The following is a 20,976-nucleotide window of genomic DNA, read 5'->3' as shown; positions in this document are numbered from 1 at the left end:
ATATGCCATAAACTGTTTGAGTTAGAAATGTCTCAAATTACCTTAATATTTGGGATCAATGAAATCAGTGCATGAGTTTTAGCTCTTTAGTATGGCCTCCCTAATAAAGTTAATGGAAAAGCAGAATTTCACTTCTTAATATAACATCGGTTTTCCTGAATTGATTAAAGCAGCCAAAACTTTTTGTGGAACAGGATTCACAGTTTTTATCTTAAGAATTATCAAAGTACTTGTGCAGTGTTTCTAGAATGCCTCATTGACCCTGGGTAGCTTTATGGCAGCCATGGAGTCTGGACTTCCAGTGAACTCAGTGGAAGGTGGAAGACAATGTACCAAGCTTGGGCATTCTGCTCCTTCACAGGCCTTCCCCACAAGCTGTTGGGAGTTGGGGCACTGATGATCTGCATTTCTAGAGCAGTTCACCTAGCAAGAAATGCTCAGGAATTCTTTCAGTTACTTATTCCCAAACATCTCGGCAGTCAGGTTTCCAGGAAGATATGCTAAGGTGTTTGAGACTTGGTTGAGTGCTTGGATTCTATGTAAGTTCTGATATAAATCAAACTATTCCCTGAAAATGGTTTGATATTTTACAAATTACATTCTTTCCAGAAGAAAACATGGTCAAAAATTGATAATTAACTTTAAAATAAATCTTGGCTTTGACTATGATTTACTGTGTTAGTATTTTGTTCTGTTTTCTGTTGAGAGTAGAAAATAGAAAGAGTAGATATCTGTGTTCCCTTTTCTCTTAAACTAGCAATAAAAAGGTTTAATGACACATGGCACTACCCAGAGAAAATTTCTACAGGGTAGGGGAACAGGTTATGTTCTTTACTGGGCAAGTGAATTTAATCATTGAAATATCTTGATTTTTTATGTATATTGATGTGTTTGACATACTTTCTTTTCCTTATAAGCATTTGACTGTTGATACAGTAAAATTTGAAAACAAAGCCAGACTTTCCAATGTTTGAAGGTACTTAAAACTGTGTGCTGGCTTTTGGCTGACTTTGAAGAGAGTTACTGAATGGACTTGGCATAGTCATTGGAATACTACTCAGTGTGAAGATGAATCCTCAACAGTCCTGTCCATATTGTCAGACATATTTGAGTGTCTTGTGACTTTAGCAGTTTTGGGAGGTGAAGGTCTGGAAGAATTTGAGTGATATAGGAAGGTTTAATACAATGTTAAGTCTTTATTACAAGGTATGTTTCCCCCACAGTTCTTTCTGAGCCGGTTTTCTTTCATTACATGCTGCAATGAAAACAGTATTGTTGACACATGGTTAGCAAATAAATTAGTTCTGGAAATATAACACAAGATGCTACCTGGTCTCTGCATTTGATGTCTGTGTTTTGAATGTCTTTGCAGAAAGACATGAGTGCCACAAATTTCCAAGAAATTAATTGTTTTGCAAATGTGTGAAACTTAACAGAATTAGGCCATGATGGTGTGCAAAAATAGAATCCTATATCCTTTTACTGAATATTAAACCTCTTGCTTGCTTTGGTTTAGTGCTGCCATAACCACCTGTAAACAGTTTAGATTTTAAGAAAAAGGAGATTAACAGATTCTTTTGCACCGGATCTTAGGTTTTCTTCATTGCTCAGGGTACAGAACCAGACTCACTATGCTGCAGTGAGTAAGAAAAAAGAAAAAAAAAATTACAGTTCCAGAGGGATTTTTCTTTACTTCTCTCTTGCAAACAGGTTTTTCTTCAGTCCTTTCCTCCCCTGCTTCCTACTCAAAATGGAAACCAAGAGCAAACTAAAGCTTAAAGGCGTGCTTTTATACTGAGTTAATTGTAACTCAGGATTTTCTTGAGATATTCTTTAGTCTATTGATAGCAGATTGTGCAGAGCTTTGCCCGGAAGCCTGTTGTCTCTACTGATATAATTAGACTGCTCAGCGAGCTCAGATGGGTCCCCTGGGGTCCACCCTGATGTGAGAACATGCAGAGACACAGAGACGCAAGAGGATGCGATAGCAGTCCGAGCGAGTCACAGGCAGTACAGAAATGCCTCAGTTGCCAGATGTCTTTGTAGACCTGTTTCTCATCTATCCCATTTAGTTCCTCTGAGCACCCTGTCTGGAAGGGCTATAACATGAGTGAAAGGAAATGGAAGAGCAATCACACTGAACCTTTGTTATCCTCTGTTTTGGGGCATTTGCTGTGGTCCTTTCTTATTACAGTGAGAGCCTTTAAATAGTCTTGCTGCTTGCTTTATTTCTCAGTGGTTCATACCAAGGAGATAAATGTGTTGTGTACTGGTCTTTTCTTTGTCCTCAAAGTCTAGATTTAGAAGGCATCCCTTGTTTTTAACTACAAGCATTGTCTGATCCACATAGGGTTATGTTCTATGTCACACCAGTAATTTGTTTTCCAGAGCTGCTCTGTTAAGTGCTGAAATGTCTAATTTTTTGAAGTTTTTTGAGATTTTGGAGTTAAAAGCAAAGCATCAGAAGCACTTGAATATGTTGCTTTGAAGAGAGTCTAGATTAGGAGTCTAGTGCTTCTTTGTGCAGTTCCAAGAGCATTGAGGGAAATATGTAAAAATGAAATAGGCTGAAATCTTTACAATATCAGTGGAAAGGTTTATAATGAATCAACCAACATGAGGTTGACTTGATGAGCTCCTTCATCATGTTAAATGAGGATTTTGATGTTGGAATGGGATTATTGTGCCTAGATATTCATGAGAGGAATGAATTCCTGAGTTTATCCTGCTGGCAAACAGTACATGCTATGCAGTAATGTGCCATATTAACATCTGAAGTTTGTTACTGTCTTTCATACCTTGGTACAGTTCTAGCTGTAAAAATCTCTGACTAAAGAGATGGTGAGAGCACTTTCTCCCCATTGCCAGTAGCTGACTGGCCTGGTTCTGCTTCCTGAACTTGTGGGGAGCTTGAAGATGCATTGCAAAATACACGTGGTGGTCATGCTAGAAGAAATTTAGAGACTTACTAAAGTGCTTACTTGTATTTTTGGAGTAATATCTTTAGTCAGGTACTGAAGATCTGTAAAACAAGGAGGATTTGATTTAGCTTAGCCCTGTGAATTTTGAAGATACCTTAAATTTCATGCGCATTCAAATGAAAAAAACTGTCTTACTTTTTGTAATTAATTGGGGGGGGGCAGGGAGGAAGGGATACGCATCACATTTTAATAAGGTAAAATGTCTTATTTTGGTAGAAGAAAGTAAGCTGTGATACAATGTAAGTAGAACTGAATATTATGAAATACTTTTTTAAAGTCTCTAATTTAATGCATGTTCTTTCATGTACAAATATATATTTAAAGCTGGAAAATATGCAGAAGATGATCTATGAGTTAGAAGAACAGCTACATAATGAAATGCAGTTGAAAGATGAAATGGAGCAAAAGTGCAGGTGAGACTTTGAACTTCAATTGTTTACATAATTTAAGTATAAATAACACTTCAGTTCTGTGGTACTGCTTTAGGGATTACCAGGATAACACTAAGAATAGTGTTGTAGTTCTCCAAGGGAGTTCCAGGCACAGATCTAAGTCATTCTAAAATTTTCTTGAGTATGGTATAGAGAAATTTTTTTTCATTGACAACCATGTAATACATGTTCTTTCTGAGCACTTTTGTGTTTCAGTTTACCTGATATCTTTGTATTCAGATGTTTTATTGGACTAAGGTACATGCTCACCGTGCTGATTTTTTTTGAAAATGTGAAATTCTGTATACATGGCATCTATTGGATTGTTAAAATTAATTAGGTGTTTTCTAAATATAGGGTATTTGTTGGAAAACCACCTTTTTTTTCTATGGCTGGCATATAAGAACAACAGTTTGCTTTATGAAGTTCTGTTTCTACCACGCTGAAGTAGCAGCTATGTGAGAATTGACATTTTTCTTGCAGTCACATGAACAAACAGTTGAGATTTCCCCTTTCTGATAATCAGACATTTTTACTGAGAGTCATGCAAACGAAATTCCCCTTCAGTTAGCTTCTCGTTTTGGAGTCTTTTCCTGAAGAATTTAATAATCCCTGGAGGCAACACTAGGTATATGATGCAGGAAGAATTTAGACTTGTGAATTAGAACCATAGTGTGTAGCTGTACAAGTGCCTTAGGTGTAAACTGGTAACTGAAATGGTCTAGTGGGAATTTAGGCTGTGTGACTCTGTTGCTTACTTAAACACAAGCTCACTGTTGACACGTTCTGATGGCTCTCCACAAGCAGGACATACATTCTTGAAGGATTTTCAGTAGCTGTCTTCCTGCCTTACTACTGAAGTTGTCAGAGCACAACTGTGTCTTCTGGTTTGTCATGCCATTCACTGCAGAGTTAGTAGATAGGAGATATCCCTAACTATTGCTACTGCCTCTTGTTGTACCTGCCAGGCTGCCTTGTCTGGATCCTCTTTGTTGCCTCTTTGAAGAGGGATGGCTGCCTGCAGGAATGCAATGGATGTGTCAATGTTATTGCCATTTAAATGGTGTTTTACTATGTGTTTCACCACACTGTCTGTAGTTCCGTCTTCTAATACATTGCTTCAACAGAGAGACTTTCAAATAATATTATTCATATACCTTTATCTGTAGTAGGGAGCTGTCTGTGGAATTAATGAGCTATTTTAGATATTTGGAGGTCATAACTAGAGGAAGTTTTAGCAGCTTACCCAGGGTATTGTAACCTTAAGGATAACCTGTTGTGTACATACACTGTTTTTTGCAGATTAAGGGATAAAATGTGGGACCTAAAGTTTCACATATTTAATCTCTAACAAAGCTGATAAATACTTAGTGATATATTTTACAAATTATTTGCAATGTTTGTCTTCCTTAGCTTTAAATGTTCATTACAAAATAACATTAGTCAAAATATTAACATTCCCTTTAGTAATGGTCACAAATCAGTTCACTAGAAAAACAGTATGTATAATGTATCTGTTAAATGATCTTGTTTTATTTTTAGATCTTCAAACATAAAGCTAGACAAGATAATGAAAGAACTGGATGAAGAGGTAATATTTTTCTCCTCTGAAGATGCCTTAATTGGGTGAAGAGTAGAGTTAGGAATAGTACTTTCATGATTCTAAGATATTTTTTCTGTGACTAAAAAAATTGTTCTGTGTTCAAGTTTGAGACCTAACAATCATGCTTCAATACATAACATTGGGAGATTACATTTTTATTTGTACACATTTTCAAAAACTTTTCTTTCTGTTAGTCATGCTGATTTCTGTTTGCTCTGATAAATATTTTACCTAGTCTTGTTTGTTGCAAGTTTTCTGGATTTTATCAAAGTCAATTACTACAAAAATGCAGATGATTTTCTATTGAGTCCTTCTCTTGTCTCTTGATAATAGTTTTATTAGTTTCTTTATATATAATTGTACTAATAACAATTTTTCTAGCAATTGTATAAATTTGTCATGTAGAAGTTAAAAAAAGCTGTCTTTTCTGAAAACCTTTCCAAGGAAGCCAGAAATTTATTCAATTGAAACAATACATCAGTTTCCATGTTTAATTAGCTGCAGAGATCATGCAACTGGTTTTGTGATTGTTCCTTAAAATGTAAGTATAAAATACCAATTCTTTGAATTTTAGGGAAATCAAAGGAAGAACTTGGAAACAGCAGTGTCTCAGATTGAGAAGGAAAAGATGGTATTACAACATAAGATAAACGAGTACCAAAGAAAATTTGAACAAGAGAATGAAAAAAGACGTAATGTGGAAAATGAAGGTATGCAGTATTGTCCAAACGTTGACAGTGAGGATGTATATGATGTGTTTTGGGGAATAATTTAGTATCATAGTGTCTTAAGTGCTGTGCAACTTTAAGGTTTGAAAAGGGATCTTTTCAAATAATGAATACAGATTTTGAATTACTTTTTTTTTGTTCTTATTTTCAAATTCTGTACTCTGCAGCACTGTGCTGTGCTGTTGGTCTGCAAGCACAAAATTTGACTTATAAATATATATAAGAAGCAAAAAGTCAACAAAAGACCTGTCAATGGAAAACAATATTTTGGAACATGTTTGTGCAAAAAAACAAGGATAAAATCCTAAGGTTTTTATAGTATGCTGTATTAATGATGCAATTTCTCTTTAGTGTCCACACTGAAAGATCAGATGGAAGACTTGAAAAAAATCAGCCAGCATTCACAAATTTCAAATGAGAAGATAACACAGTTACAAAAACAAGTATGTTGTTTGTGCTCCTTGTCTTCATTATTTCTTAGATCTGAGTATTCAAATATAGCAAAACTGGCTCCATAATCTTTATATTTGAGAATCTTTGTCTGGTTTATTTTAACAGCTAGAAGAAGCAAATGATTTGCTGAGGACAGAATCTGACACAGCTGCAAGACTGAGAAAGGGCAACACAGAAATGAGCAAATCATTAAGTCAGGTAGAATCACTGAATAGAGAACTGCAGGAAAGGTGCAGAGTTCTGGAAAGCACAAAACTGCAAGTGGAGAAAGATTATTACCAACTACAAGCAGCTTTGGAGTCAGAACGAAGAGACAGAAGTCATGGATCTGAAATGATTGGAGAACTACAGGGTAATTATTCTGAATTTATACTTTACCAAAAAAAGTTGCCATAACCCTACTTAAGTGGAGTTTGGTAATGGGAGGAAAGCCAACCTGCAAAACAGGTGTGACTGAGCAATATCTGGAGATTGGATCTGGCTTCCTGATCATGTTGAGCAGCTCTTGGGAGATAGAGATCCTCAAAATCAAAGAGTGTCAAACACTGATTGTGAGTCTGGGGCTGCACTGACCAAAAGTCTGAGTCCAGTGGTGCAAAAATATGAAGAGCTGATACAGTGCTAGAGAAGATGCAACACTATCTTACTGCCTTGTGCAGTAGCCAAGTTGGTATATCCTGGACTTGCTCTTCTTTCGTGTGTGGAGAAGGCTGGTTTTTTTGTTAAATTGCATTTGTTTTCTTTTATGATGATTCTACATTACTTTTACAAGTAAGGTTAAGAGCACAACAAGGGATGCAGATGCGGAATCCTTTTTTTCAGGATGCTTGAAACTTTCTACTATTTGTATTGATTCTTCTAAAGTAGAAGCTATTCAGATGCATTAGTTCATGGCTGTGTCTACGCTAATGGACCCTGACTCTTAACTTGTCATTTTGAACCATCTGTCTGCAGTATTGAGTTTCCATGAGGCGCAGGCTTTTGATGAGGACTCTCCTTTCCCTACCAAAAGGGAGCTTATGAGACAGAGACTTTTTACCAGGGTCTGTAGTGACAGGACAAGGGTCAATGGTTTTAAATTGAAGGAGAGTAGATTTACATTAGATATAGGAAGAAATTATTACTATAAGGGTGGTGAGACCCTGGGACAGGTTGCCCAGAGAAACTGTTGTTGCCTTGTCCCTGGAAGTGTTTCAGGCTAGGTTGGATGGGGCTTTGAACAACAGGGTCTAGTGAGATGTGTCCCTGCATGTGACAGGGAGATTGGACTACATGATTTTCAGAGGTCTCTTCCAAACCACGTGATTCTACTTAGTATTTCATATAAACTCTTATGCCACACAAGGGTAGATGCTGTGGGGTTTAAGGAATACTTTTACTTTTTCCATGTCATAACGCTTAAAATCATAGGATGGTTTTGTTTGGAAAAGACCTCTAAGATCATTGAGGCCAACTATTAACCCAGAACTGCCAAATCCACCACTAAACCACATCCACTAAGTGCCACATTTACACATCTTTTGAACACTTTTGGGGTGGTGATTCCACACCTTCCATGGGGAGCCTGTTTCAGTGCCTAACTTCCCCATGGTGAGGCGCACTTAGGTGAATACATGTTGTGTTACTACCCAAAAATCCGTTTGAAACTGACTTTCTGTGTAATGTGCGTTATCTACCCATTAATGAAGTTAGCATCACTTATAGGTGCTTGTTCCATAGCCTAGCAGAACTTGGGTTAATGAAAGAAATTCTGAATATTAGATAATGGAAGTGATGGAAGGCAGGAACCATTTTTGCATGATTAGTTTTTGTGAATTGTTACTGATGACGTGCATAAAGAGTGTCTAAAAGGGTCAGTTTGCTCTACAATGTATGGCCTTTGCATGCCTGAACAATTTGAAGTATTTGAAATATTTTATGGGCCCATAAATTAATAAAAGTTGCAAAGACAATTGATTAAGTAACATAACTAATATTGAGTGATATTTAATTTTTTGTGGCAGTTCGGATTACAGCTTTACAAGAAGAAGTAAAAAACATTAAAAACAATCTTGAAAGAGTGGAAGCAGAAAGAAAACAAGCACAGGATATGCTTAATCATTCAGAAAAGGTATGGTGAAATGATGTTGAGGCTGATGCTCTTTGTCAGCTTTTGACTATATTTTCAAATGTTATTGATGTTTCCAAGTCCTCAGGTAGTTCTTACTTGTAGCATTGTGCAAGAAAATTGTGTTTGTCATTCATTATTACTGATTCAAGGATCCAATCCTACTGCCAGTAGCGAAGAAATTTTTTTCTGCCTGCCTAACTATGACTGCAAAGACTTGCTTCTGAAAATCTATGAACTTTTTAAAAATCTGTTGTTTTTTCTTTATTTATTTTTTTATCTTTACTGGATTTTAATTTGACTGGATCAGTGCCAGGCAGGCTTTTTAGTCAACTTTGGTGTGGAATTTTTTTCTGTCCTTCCTTCTGAATGTTTCTCTAACATCTCTGATCCTTTCCATATGATGGAAAAACAAGTTAACAGTAAGAGGAAATCCTGCACCCTTTCTCCAGACAGACTGCAGAGTTAACTCTGTCTAGTGAGGTCAGGTAAAGACTTGCCTGTGCTGTGTGGTCTGTGTGAATAAACCAGAGATAGAACAAACAGCCTGTGAGTGAAGGGGACAAGCAATTCTAAGTTGTTGTTATGTGAAGAAGCCATTCAAAGGCCAGTGCTTGTCTCTCAAAGCACATCTTCAGTGCTTGTTTGGTGAATTACTGTTAATGCCTGGCAATCCTAGCAATGAAATAACCCAAATCCATTCAGGTAACAATATTCAGATTCCTCTGTGCTCTAGGATGTCCGTTCATTAGTTTTATGTTTCCAGTTTAGGTGACTACTGATTGTACAAAGGGAGAAGTTTCAATTTTCTTGCAAATTTGTAGACCACTGAGAAAGAGTTAATGAAATTTTTTCCAGAGCACTGAGTACAGTTTTGGTCTGTTACTGTTCTTTGCTAAGCGTGGAAAATAACACTGATAATCTCTTGATAACAGAAATTTAATATTAAAAAGGGAATAAAAATGTGATTCCTCAGGTATTATAGAAATCTGATCACTTTTTCCTTATCTTTAGGAAAAGAATAATTTAGAGATAGATTTGAACTACAAGCTGAAATCCTTACAAGACCGGTTAGAACAGGAAGTGAATGAGCACAAAGTGACAAAAGCGCGGTTAACTGACAAACACCAGTCAATAGAGGAGGCAAGATCAGTTGCAATGTGTGGTAAGTGTTTCCTGCAAGTTTCAGGTGAATACATAATAAAACATGTTCTGATTATGATATTTCAATACACATTGTGTTACACTGTAGTACTCTTGCACCAGTGTTTGATCCCTTTTATAAAGAAAATGTGTATTAAAATCTTAAAACATGAAAACTACACATTTTAAATTATTTTCTCTAACATGCTATTTCATAAAAATTGTATTGTTTCTTAATGTTTTACATACCTTACTTCAGAGCCTTCCTTGGCTTCTAAAATGCTGTTGAATCTTGAGATTCTGTCTAATGCTAAACAGAATTGAAAGAATGCATTATCAAGAGAGATATCTTAGAGCATTCATTCCTGTGTAACTGCATTAAAAATACCAGTGTCGTATTAGGCTTGTCTGAAGTGAAGTGAGAAGTTTCTTTTATAGATGTATATCCATGAATCAAAGGTGTGTCTTGATTTTGTAATTGAATGTGTCAGGTTTTCTCTGTGAAGGTCATCAGTACCTAAATGTGGCTTTTAGAGTTAACAATAACGGTAGCATTTTTTTTCTTTTGCTACTATCCATTCATGGAAATGAAACTTTGCCTTACGTCAAAATGATTACTTCAAGAATTTGTGCTTTTTTTTCTTTCACTGTTTATCTTTCAGTTGTCATGATAATATTCCAGTGCTTTGAATGCAGATTGGAATTATTTTTATTTTTTAGTGTTCCTTGTAATAATGCCAGGATCCTTTTTCTTTCAAAAAAAAAAAAGAAAACCAAACAGCAGAAAAGCTGAAAATCAAACAGCAGAAAAGCTTATATAGCTGAACAAAAAGGTCTGAAAAATATTAGGATAATTATGACTGTTTTTACAAATGCATGCTTGCAGATGCTATGTAATAATTTTTGTTATTTTTCTTTCCTTAATCTTTTTTAGAAATGGAAAAAAAGATAAGGGAAGAACGGGCAGCAAGAGAAAAGGCAGAAAATAGAATAGTTCAAGCTGAAAAACAGTGTTCCATGCTGGACTTCGACCTGAAGCAATCTCAGCAGAAACTGGAACATCTTCTTCAGCAAAAGGAGAGACTGGAAGATGAAGTAAGTAAAAGGTTCATCACTAATAATTTTCTATATAAATGAGAAATTAGAGTTGAACTGAGAAATAGAAAATAAATTCACTTATACTGAGCTCCTTATACAATACAACTCTCAGTAGAATTGAGGATAGTTGTTGGCCTAAGTAGGTTTGCATAATTTCTGCTTGTTTCATAACTCTAGCATGTCTTCCATATTTGAACTTCAATTCAATATAACACATTTTTTTGTGTTTTCTCTTTTTCTAAAGAAAAAAAACTTGCTTGTGAATTTGACTGTGCAGTCTGATTGATGTGGATGATTTACAGGTCTGAGTTTGTGTTGTCTAGTTTGCATTCTTTCCTTTTGTTCAAGGAAATGCAATTAGAATATTGAGTGTGAAAACTAGGTACTAAGAATAATAGCTTCATTCTTAATTTTTCTTTACAGGATAGTGGGAATGAAGTTTAAAACACCTTTCTTAAGGGTCACAACTCATGTAAATTAGTTTTTATGTACTTGATAAGCTGCATTTTTTTTCTAGGGTGAGAGATTTTTAAGATCTGAAATCCATGGAGAGGTTTGCAGACAATTCAGGTTCCTTCACTTGTTGTCTTTCAGATATTTTAAATCAGGGACTTTGAAATAAACTAAAAATGGGAAAACTTTATCATCCTGCAACATCATAGCCATAGGTTCTAAGGGCAGCAGCTTTGTGTGAGATTATTACACTGAAGTGTTTGGAGATTCAGGAATACTTTGACATATGGTACACAGTGTAGCATCTAGTCAGTGGTGTTTAATATAAAAAAAATATTTTATATTATAAAAATATAAAAATATGTGAAACCTCTTGAGCCACATGCAATTGGTTATTTAGCAAAGGCTCCTAAATGGAAATATTTCTCATTTAGGTAAGGAATCTGACACTTAAGCTAGAACAAGAGACGAATAAGCGAATAATGGCACAGAACGAATTAAAGGCACAAGCTTTTGAAGCTGATAACTTGAAGGGCTCTGAGAAGCAACTGAAACAAGAAATCAATACCTTGTTGGAAGCAAAGAGATTACTGGAATTTGAGTTGGCTCAACTTGCAAAGTAAGTAAAAACGTGAAGTAAAATGGAAAAAATTGCTTAATTATACATGTACTATTTTGCCTGTTCCTGCTAGTGAATAAAGTTCTCTGGAGCATAGGCATTTTTTCCTAAACTGAAAGAGTATTTTTAGCTGCATGTTATGATTCCTATGTAGCTGCCTGTTATGATTTCTATATAGCCTTCAGTGTTGGAATATTTTTGTTATGAGCTACAATTCAGAACAGTTCTTGGCTCATCATTCTATGTTAAGGCACACACACATATACATGTGTGTGTGTATATGTGTATATATATATGTATATGTACATATGCCTTTTTAATTTGAATTACTTTTTTATGGATTGACTCTGATGCTACTTACTAAATCATATGGGACTTTTAGTACATGGGAGTCAATAGTTCCCTTTCATTGTCTGATTCATTTTCTTAATGTTTCTTTATCTTAAATTGAAGACATTTTTCATTAATTAGACTTCTATCATATATTCTTTCAGCTGGCTTAGTGTTTCTCTATTTCGAGTACTTCTTGGCTTCTAAATTACATACTGAAAGGATCATTGTTTTAGAATAAGAACTGTATTAAATCAGAATTCTAGGATAGAGCAAACTGTTGCTCTTTGTGAAGTCATATGTATGCAAATGGAAGATCATTGTAGAGTGCTGTTCTGGTTAGAAATTGTCTTTGTCTTTTGTTAGTAGCTGACTTTTTAATTTTTTCCCTTTTTTTTAATTTCTTCAAAGACAGTACAGAGGAAATGAAGGTCAGATGCGTGAGCTTCAGGATCAGCTTGAAGCTGAGCAGTATTTTTCGGTAAGACTTGTAAGGAATTGTGTGTAAGGAATTTTGACATAAATTCATTTAACAGTGAATAGTTGAAACTAAAATTATTCTAATGTAAGTAACAGCCTGGCATAAATCAGCAATTCAGGAAAACTTGCTTGAAATACAAACAAGGAACAAAATATTAGAGAACATTAGATGGTGTATCTAAAATGTTGTTTTGTTGTTTGTCAAAACTGACATTACATTGAGTAACTGAATTATTATCAGAGTTGTTCCTATCCTGAGGTTAGAAAGGAGATATTTTTCTGATACAATTGCAAATTTGTAGAGAGTTGAAAATCTCCAAACTTACTGGAAAATAGCTGATGCTATTGATCTACCATACATACATTTAAGAACCATAGACTCAGAAGCATTCTGCATGTATTCCTTATTCTCAAAAGCTACCTTCTCTGCACCTAAATCTCTGAAGAACCTTACTGGGTACTCCAGGTAGCCAAAATGTGTATTTCATAGATGTAGTTTGATCTGTTTCGTCCTGTGAAAAGAAACAATAGGATAAAATTATCTGTAACACCTGAACTTCAAATACATTTGTGTATATGGACAGACTCATTTCACTTTGGGAAATACTTTTAAATTTGTTTTTTCCTGGGAGAGGCAGTAAAAAATTTTGTTTACTAAACTGCATATGATTATAATTTCATTATTTGTTATGGGGACTTTTTCTGCATTTCTCCATTACATACTGCTAACAAAAAGATGCAGAGCATTGTGTTTATCAGTTTCTTCTTCTTCACTAATTTGTAGTTTAAATAAGACATTCATAATTCAGTCTGAATATTTAGCAAAAGTAGTTTACTGTAGATCAAATTTTAACTTCCAGAATTACAGGTGATGGTAATAACAACAGTATAGTAATAAAACCCAGAAGTAATTCACAGCAGGAAGTAATTTACATAAATCAGACCTCAGCTGAATCACTTACTAAGTTTGTACAGAAAAAACTTAAGATTCTAAGAGAAGAGGTGCGTGGACACAAAGAGAATGCAATGGGTGAAAGCACAGAATGGTGTTAGCCTTGTTGGATGAACATTTTGAGTCATGTGATGCTTCAAGATGCAGTTTTGCCCTGTTGTGTCTGGGAGACCTGTTCTGCTGTGTCACAGTGCCTTCTGTCTCTTTTGCAGCACCTGTATTTGTGCAGCTATGTAGGGAAACATACTAGAAAATTGAAAACTAATTTGGTCATATCAGTTCCCTACCCAACAGAAACTGTAAAGAAGCATCTGGGAGAGGAAGGAAGGAGGAAATTTGACTAATGACAGTATTGCCATGTGTTGGGGTTTGACAAATCCAAACTAAGTAGTCTGAAAACAGGGAGGAATTTCAGTATGGAATTTGAATAATGATTTATTTATGCTTTCTTTTACAGACACTTTACAAAACTCAGGTTAAGGAACTGAAAGAGGAAATTGATGAAAGGAATAAAGAAACACAAAGAAAAATGCAGGAATTGCAAAATGAAAAGTATGCCCATTATGTTTCTCACATACACCTAAGTTTTTCCTTGTAATACTGTCTCACTCATGTATACTTGTAATCAGAATGAGGATGTTTTAATTCCTTTAGAAAAAGGCCTCAAAAGTGTTCCATAACACCTTGTAAGTGGCAAATACATAGGATGTTACCTATACTGACACACAAAGCCAAATATGGTTATTCATATTTGCTTTGGACATTATCATGTCTGTAAGAAGAATAATGACTTCTCTGAAAATTTAGTAAGATTCAAAAATCTTGAGAAACATTCCAATTTGTGGTTATCATCTCGTCAGCTTTTAAAATTTGATTATGTTATCCTGATAATTACTTAATAGTAAGTAATTAGTCAGTAATACTTAATACTTAATAGTAAGTTCTATACTCGGTAAAATAATTTGAGAAAAAGGCAACGAAGTCTTTGAAATTTAGTATACTTCTGATTACAGCTAAACTAGTTATTATTAACAACCATTAATTGTTATGTACTATTTTGTAAGCTATCAAATAAGAAAAAAAAAATTAAGCTTGTTTTTCCAGTTTCTTAATTTATTTCATGTTCTGAAGAAGGAGACTGTAGCCTTACAGATCAAGTACAGTTTCTTCTAAAGTCTGTGTCTCTTGTTCTGCTTGAGCATCAGCACTGGAAAGCAGTCTGAAGGGCAGAGGTTATGTACAGTGTTTGTTTTGTACAGCAGTTTGGTAGGCTAAGAAAGGGAGAAAGAAAAGATGTTGTGCTAATAAATATGGTATAGGAGGAAAATATATGTGCCTCTGCAAAATTGTTCATAAGTGGTAACCAACATAAAGAAATGGGAAGGGAGGAGAAGGTAGGCAAGACTACCCTTATACTTCTTGGGGTTATTTATTTTCGTACTTCTTTTTATAGATGCTTTGTATTCTATTCCCTCACCATTCTCTGCAATCTTATGTTCATCCAAGATGTTTCTCACTTGGATATAACTATGGGAATTATGATAATGGGCAAATGTGGGTTAAGTATCTTTTGATGGACCACTCTCTACATATAATTTAGTTTTATTTTCTGTTCCTCGAAGGCAGGAGAATACATCTTGGTGTTTCATGGATGATTGAAATGTTAATGAAGATGGCAGTAAAGGCTTGCTGCTGTAGCTTGTGTGGACCATCAAAAGATACAAGTGTACAGAATGCAGTTTTGTAACTCTTGCTTTTCTTAAGAAACTAAGATAATGACCATTAGCTGAGTGATATAATTTGGGTTTGACAGTTTTCCTGAAAATTTGGAATATTTTGCATAGGAAAAGGAAATCTTAATGCCCTTTTTACAGAGAAACACTCGCTGCGCAGTTGGATTTAGCTGAAACCAAAGCTGAGTCAGAACGGTTGGCACGGGCACTCGCTGAAGAGCAGTATTATGAACTGAATCAGGAAAGCAAAAAAGCTGCATCAAGGCACAGACAAGAATTGACTGATAAGGACATCATCATAAGAAGGGTAAATTAACTGTTATACCTGTATACATCTCTTCTGGCTGGAAACCAAAATTCATGGTTTTAATTAATGAAGTCCTGTTGTGATCATAAGTGATAACTAATTAAGTATCTTAAGTTTTGGGCTCACTCGGAGCCTTTAAATTTCATCATGTGGCCTCCCTAAAAAACAAAATTCATTAATCTGAGGTGAAGCCAGAATGAAAGTCAAGTGAATGTCTATAATTCAGTTACTAAGCCTTTTGTATTTACTTCTTGTCATTGCCAAGTGTATTATTTAAATCTTGTAGATTTGTGGAGCTGTGTATTAGAGACTCTTATTGCAGAGTAATTTAGTCTTTAAAAAAAAGGCCACTTGAGAGTCTCAAGTTTCACAACCCAAACCCCAAAATGTAATTTTTGAAGACACTTTATAGCATAGCTTTTGGATGTTAATATGAACTTGATAAATGTCTTTAACTGAAAAGTCTCAAACAGCAAGCCATATGTAGCATAGCTATTTTATCATTGTTTTTTCCCATTTAGCATCAGCTGTGCATGTATTCTTAAAAATCCTGGGGGTGTAAAGTTCTAGGTGTAACTGAGTTTGGCTCAGTTGATCAAAGCTTTCTGTTAATGCTACCATGGATATTCCATCTCTGTGAAAAGATAGTGCAAATAATGTTTATTTCATGAATTTGCTTTTTTAAGCTTGAGATTTACAGAATACCACTATTTCTTAAGCAGCATTTAGAAGACTATGTCTGTGGCATCAAAGGAATACCTTCTGGCCAATATATTTTTGGTTTCAAGTTTCTGATAATTTTGTCAGACAGCTTCATACACAATTATTTGTATAGACTTCAAACAAAACCTTTATTTAGGAATACAGTTATGTATGTTTTTTCATATATATTTGTCAAGTGATCCTGGCTATGGCAGTGAACATGGTCACATATTGAAAGTTGTTGAGGTTTTCCTTTCCAACTTTCTCCTGCTTTTTTTTTTTTGCAAGCTCTGTACATATTTACCTATGTCTGCTTTGTCTTAGTCCAAATTTAGTTTTGTTTTTATCTTGATTTTCATGATTTATCCAGTAAATTGCATAAATATGCAGATTTTCATGATTAGCAGTAAATGCCGTGTATCTACTCTAGATTTAATGCTGGAGTTCTAGCATCTGTCAGCTACTTTTCTGTCTGGATTCACAGTATCAGGCCTCTACATATTAGTTTTTCCAAAGTACAACAAATTAAAATTGCCACATTCCATAACTGACAATCTAACTTCGCTTAAGTTGATTTTTGATTCCATATGACAGTGTTGTCAGTTCTGCAGTGATTTTTTTTTTTTCTGGGACAGGTGTATTTTGAGCCTTCTGATAAATCAAAACAACACAAGAATACTAGCATTTTTTACAAGTTCACATAGGCAGAAGGTGTTCTAAGGAAATGGTTGTTATAGAAGTAAGGGTATTTAAAATAATAGTATTATAGATGTTTTTTGAATTTATGTCACATTCTTTATTCTAAAATGCATTTCTTTTCATGTAGCTGGAAGAAACTAATAATACTTTAACCAAAGATGTCGATTTAATAACAAAGGAAAATACAGAAATCAGTGAAAAATTTAAGAAACAAGAGGAAGGTATGTCATATTTGGAGTTTTAATTGATCTGTTCTGAAGCATGCCTGAATTTGAAGCACATGTGAAAAAATGGGAAGTGGAAGAAGACATTGCTATTTATCTTCCATGTAATTTTGGGCTTGATGTTGCCTTTAGTATTTCAGCTTTGTGCCTTTCTGATATATCCTTCTGGTCATTTTCTGTCATTGCAGTAGTGTTAAACTGGTGATCTTTATCTTTGCAAGTTGTATTTTGCTCAAAAAGGGAAGCAACAGGAAAACAGAATGGAAAAAAGATGCCCTTATAGAAGTAATTAAGTTTAAAAATAATTACCTTGTACTAAAATACCTCCAAATTGAATATTATTTTAACAGATTACAAAATGAAAAAAGAGGAGGAAATTAGCAATATTAGAATGCAATATGAGAAGAGCATAAGCACTGAAAGAACTCTGAAGACACAGGTACAACTTTTTATGCACTTTATTAGCAATTATTACTTTGCATTAATAGAAGTATTTCAGGTTTTTTGCTTTTGTGAACAAACTCTTAGTTCCTTTGAATTCAAGTTTATATTCCCCATGATGTACAAATATGCATTGTTAATTTACATTTGAAAGAATAAGTTTTGATGCCGCATACTTTTCAGTATTACTTCAGTTGTGAGTAAGGGCCATTTGTGTTGGTGAAGGGATTTTTTTTTTATCAGATCCTGTAACTAGAGGAACTGAGAAGTTTTTTATGAAACATGCTGCCTATGTAATTTTTCTTACTGGTTCCCCTTTTTCTTGACAGGCCGTCAACAAACTGGCTGAGATAATGAATCGGAAAGATTTTAAAATAGACAGAAAGAAAGCTAACATGCAAGATTTGAGGAAGAAGGAGAAGGAAAACCGAAAGCTCCAATTAGAACTTAATCAAGAAAAAGAGAAATTCAACCAGATTGTTGTGAAATACCAAAAAGAGCTTAATGAAATGCAAGCGGTAAAATAATTTAATTTTTTATCATACTGTGGAATATATATACACACACACATATATACATACATATGTACACACATATATATGTGTGTGTATGTGTATGTATAGATATATATATGTATAGATATATATATAGATATGTATAGATGTAGATGTAGATATAGATATGAGTTTTGTTTTCAAAATACTTGCCTGCCATGTTTTTGGTAACACAGTAACTATGTGTGTGTATATAAATACAGCAACTAGCAGAAGAATCTACGTACAGGAATGAGCTCCAGATGCAGCTGGATAGTAAAGAGAGTGACATAGAACAACTGCGAAGGAAAATCATGGACCTCCAGCAAGGAATGGATTCTACCAGTGTTGCCAGTCTTCCGACAGATGAAACAGATGGAAATCTTTCAGGTATGAGAAAAGCAGATTTGAACTACTTGGCTGTGTTGCATACACATTGTTCTGGAAGGTATTGTTTCAAACAATTACTTGTTATTGCTTCTTAAAGTCTTCTGGCTGTCTAATTCTGTATCATATCTCCACTTCCTTTCTTTCTTTTTTTTTTATTTCATACCTAGGTTGCTTATATTTAAAACTTAATTTTTTCTCACATCACACTTCCCACTGTATTGCTTGGTATTAGCATTGTTTGTATGCACTTTTGAGGAAGGAGTATCTTTACATCTCTTGTTTTTCAAATATAGTGATTACAATGTGCAGTATTTGGTGAAGAGAAGACAGGGCCAACACTTCTACAACATCATTATTATATTTTATATCTTGAATGCAAAATTGTCTTGGTCTTATCTCTTCTTATTCAGTCATGTAGCCCCTCTGTGACAACTGGCAATTATTGCTGATATGAAAAATAATTGGAGGAATTTCCATAATAAATTTATGGGTGTATGGTACTCTGATTTAGCAGATTAAAATAAGAACATGTAATACAGCATAGCCAGCCATGTATCAGTACCAGGCACTGTACTTTGAGAGCCACTGTTAAACTGGTTAGTTATTTACCTCTCCCCTTCCCCAGAGTTTGAAAAGTGTAATCAGTCAGTACTTCCACATGATTTGCTTCTGTATATCTCAATACAGGAAAAAAATTTAGTGTAATCAGGTGTGCTTGACAATTTCTGTACATCATAGCTAGGTATATCTTTTTTCTGTATGGTTAAGTAATTTTTAGAATTCATTGTGATTTTTTTCAATATATTTTTGATAAGTCTGAATTTCATTGTAGGAAAATATTTTTAGACATACAAAACCAGAATACTATTTTGGGTATTTTATGACTTCAGTGGATGAATAGTCAGATAAAGTAAATAGAATAATTTTAGATGTGTCTTTTCCTGTTAATGCACTTCATGCTGCTCAAATTGCCACATTCTAGAGTTTTTCCAGGAGTCTTAGAGTGATTGAAATTTCAGGTAGGTTATCAGTCTTAGTACATGTTTTGATGTAGTTACTCCTTTCTGTGTCTGTTTATGTTTCCTATCTTCCCCTAGTGTATTTTTAGATTTTTATTTTTAGTTAATACTGTAATGAATTTAATTTTAAAATAGATTTTTGTTCAGATAATGGTATATGCAACTTCCATTTTGTTCAAGAAGCATTTTGCATTTTGGAGTTTTATCTGTAAATTGCCGTCTTGTAAAGATTTTGTCTTTTGACAGCATCTTCAAGGCAAACTCCCACTGGAAATTCTCTGAATTATTAGATTGGTTAAGGAACATTTTTTTTTCCTTAGCTATCACCTGCTAGGAATTCCTTCTGGTATTTCTGAGGTATCAGTACTTCTCAGGAATTTTTCTCATACATACTAATTTTCAGTGTATTCCATTTAACAGGGATAAAAAGGAAATCAGAGAGGTTTTCTTATTAAAGTGGATTTTTTCTCCCCTCAAATTACAAATTGGAATCAAGCCTTATTGTTTTTAAGCGTCTTGTAATTGAAGAAGATTGTAGTTCATAATTTTAGTAGAAAATTTCTGAACTCTTTTCAGTTGAGAGCTTTAGGGTTTTTTCCTGCAACAAAACAGACCAGATTTATTCTACTCAAAAAAGTAGTTTTGAACTTTCTCACTTCCCTTCTCAGCCATTTTCATTTGATGGCTGTTGTGTATTATATGGAAAACATGAATGCTTCCATCTGGCCGTAGATACCTTCCCTATTTTTTTTTTCTTAAAGGCAATAGTGTGTCAGTATGACCCCACTGTGTCCCAGATCTTGGATGGACTGTAGGAAAAAGCTCTTTCTTTGTCTGCCTCAATAAGGAAGGTTATTTTCAGTTTTGCCTCTGGAGATGTGTGCCATCAGGCTTTTGGCTGCCTAATCTGTTGCTTCCATTTTGGGGCAGAAATTTCAGTCTGTACAAGATCTTTTCAAGTCAGCTGGTAATTCCCATTGTTGATTAGAACATGACAGTTCTGGTGTTCTTGGGTGAGGTGTCTACTTGTTAGCCCTCAACTATTTCTTTTTTGTTAGCTTTTCATTTCTCTTCTCTTTTTTGCCCTTTTTTCTACACATGCCTCTGATTTTTACTACAGTTGTCCTGCTGGTTTGATACAGGTAGGACCTCTAATACATATTATTAGGACTTATCTAGATTTAGATCATGTCCCTACATGCTGCTTTGTTTTTGTTTTTGTTTTTTTTTTGACTGAGTTTCTGGGTTGATCAGGATCTGAATAAGAAGCAGTTTGGTAATTAAAGGAGATTAAGTGACATTAGTGTAGTGAAATTTCACACACTTGTCAAAGAGCTAAGCAGAGGGTGAAAAAGGAGTGCAGTAGCATTATAAAGATGACAAAGAACCCAGCCAGACTTCAGAATAGAAATAGCCCATGCCAAAGAAAGAGGAAATTATCCAGCACATAGGTTTTTTCCTGCCAACCAGGTAATTAGTGTACAAGCCAGAAGGTGACATATTGCAGCAGCTCATTTGCTACAGTTTTGTTGTATGATGTTGATTGTCTT

General features: G+C 34.7%; 1 protein-coding gene across 1 annotated transcript in view; it reads left to right on the top strand.

Moving 5' to 3' along the window:
- ROCK1 (Rho associated coiled-coil containing protein kinase 1) overlaps window positions 1-20,976 on the top strand; it is an 82,628-nt gene that overhangs the window by 45,902 nt on the left and 15,750 nt on the right. The window contains exons 12-27 of the mRNA XM_030965161.1: window positions 3,306-3,394; window positions 4,955-5,003; window positions 5,590-5,725; window positions 6,095-6,186; window positions 6,302-6,548; window positions 8,200-8,306; window positions 9,318-9,468; window positions 10,381-10,541; window positions 11,432-11,616; window positions 12,358-12,427; window positions 13,836-13,930; window positions 15,253-15,418; window positions 16,947-17,040; window positions 17,394-17,482; window positions 17,814-18,002; window positions 18,242-18,407. Coding sequence (XP_030821021.1) covers window positions 3,306-3,394; window positions 4,955-5,003; window positions 5,590-5,725; window positions 6,095-6,186; window positions 6,302-6,548; window positions 8,200-8,306; window positions 9,318-9,468; window positions 10,381-10,541; window positions 11,432-11,616; window positions 12,358-12,427; window positions 13,836-13,930; window positions 15,253-15,418; window positions 16,947-17,040; window positions 17,394-17,482; window positions 17,814-18,002; window positions 18,242-18,407 — 2,086 coding nt within the window. The remainder of the gene's footprint in view (window positions 1-3,305; window positions 3,395-4,954; window positions 5,004-5,589; window positions 5,726-6,094; window positions 6,187-6,301; window positions 6,549-8,199; window positions 8,307-9,317; window positions 9,469-10,380; window positions 10,542-11,431; window positions 11,617-12,357; window positions 12,428-13,835; window positions 13,931-15,252; window positions 15,419-16,946; window positions 17,041-17,393; window positions 17,483-17,813; window positions 18,003-18,241; window positions 18,408-20,976) is intronic.

The sequence above is a fragment of the Camarhynchus parvulus genome, chromosome 2 (assembly GCF_901933205.1).
Source record: "Camarhynchus parvulus chromosome 2, STF_HiC, whole genome shotgun sequence".
NCBI classification, from domain to species: domain Eukaryota; kingdom Metazoa; phylum Chordata; class Aves; order Passeriformes; family Thraupidae; genus Camarhynchus; species Camarhynchus parvulus.
Note: the sequence above shows the minus strand (reverse complement) of the source record. Positions and strands in the feature narration are given on the sequence as shown.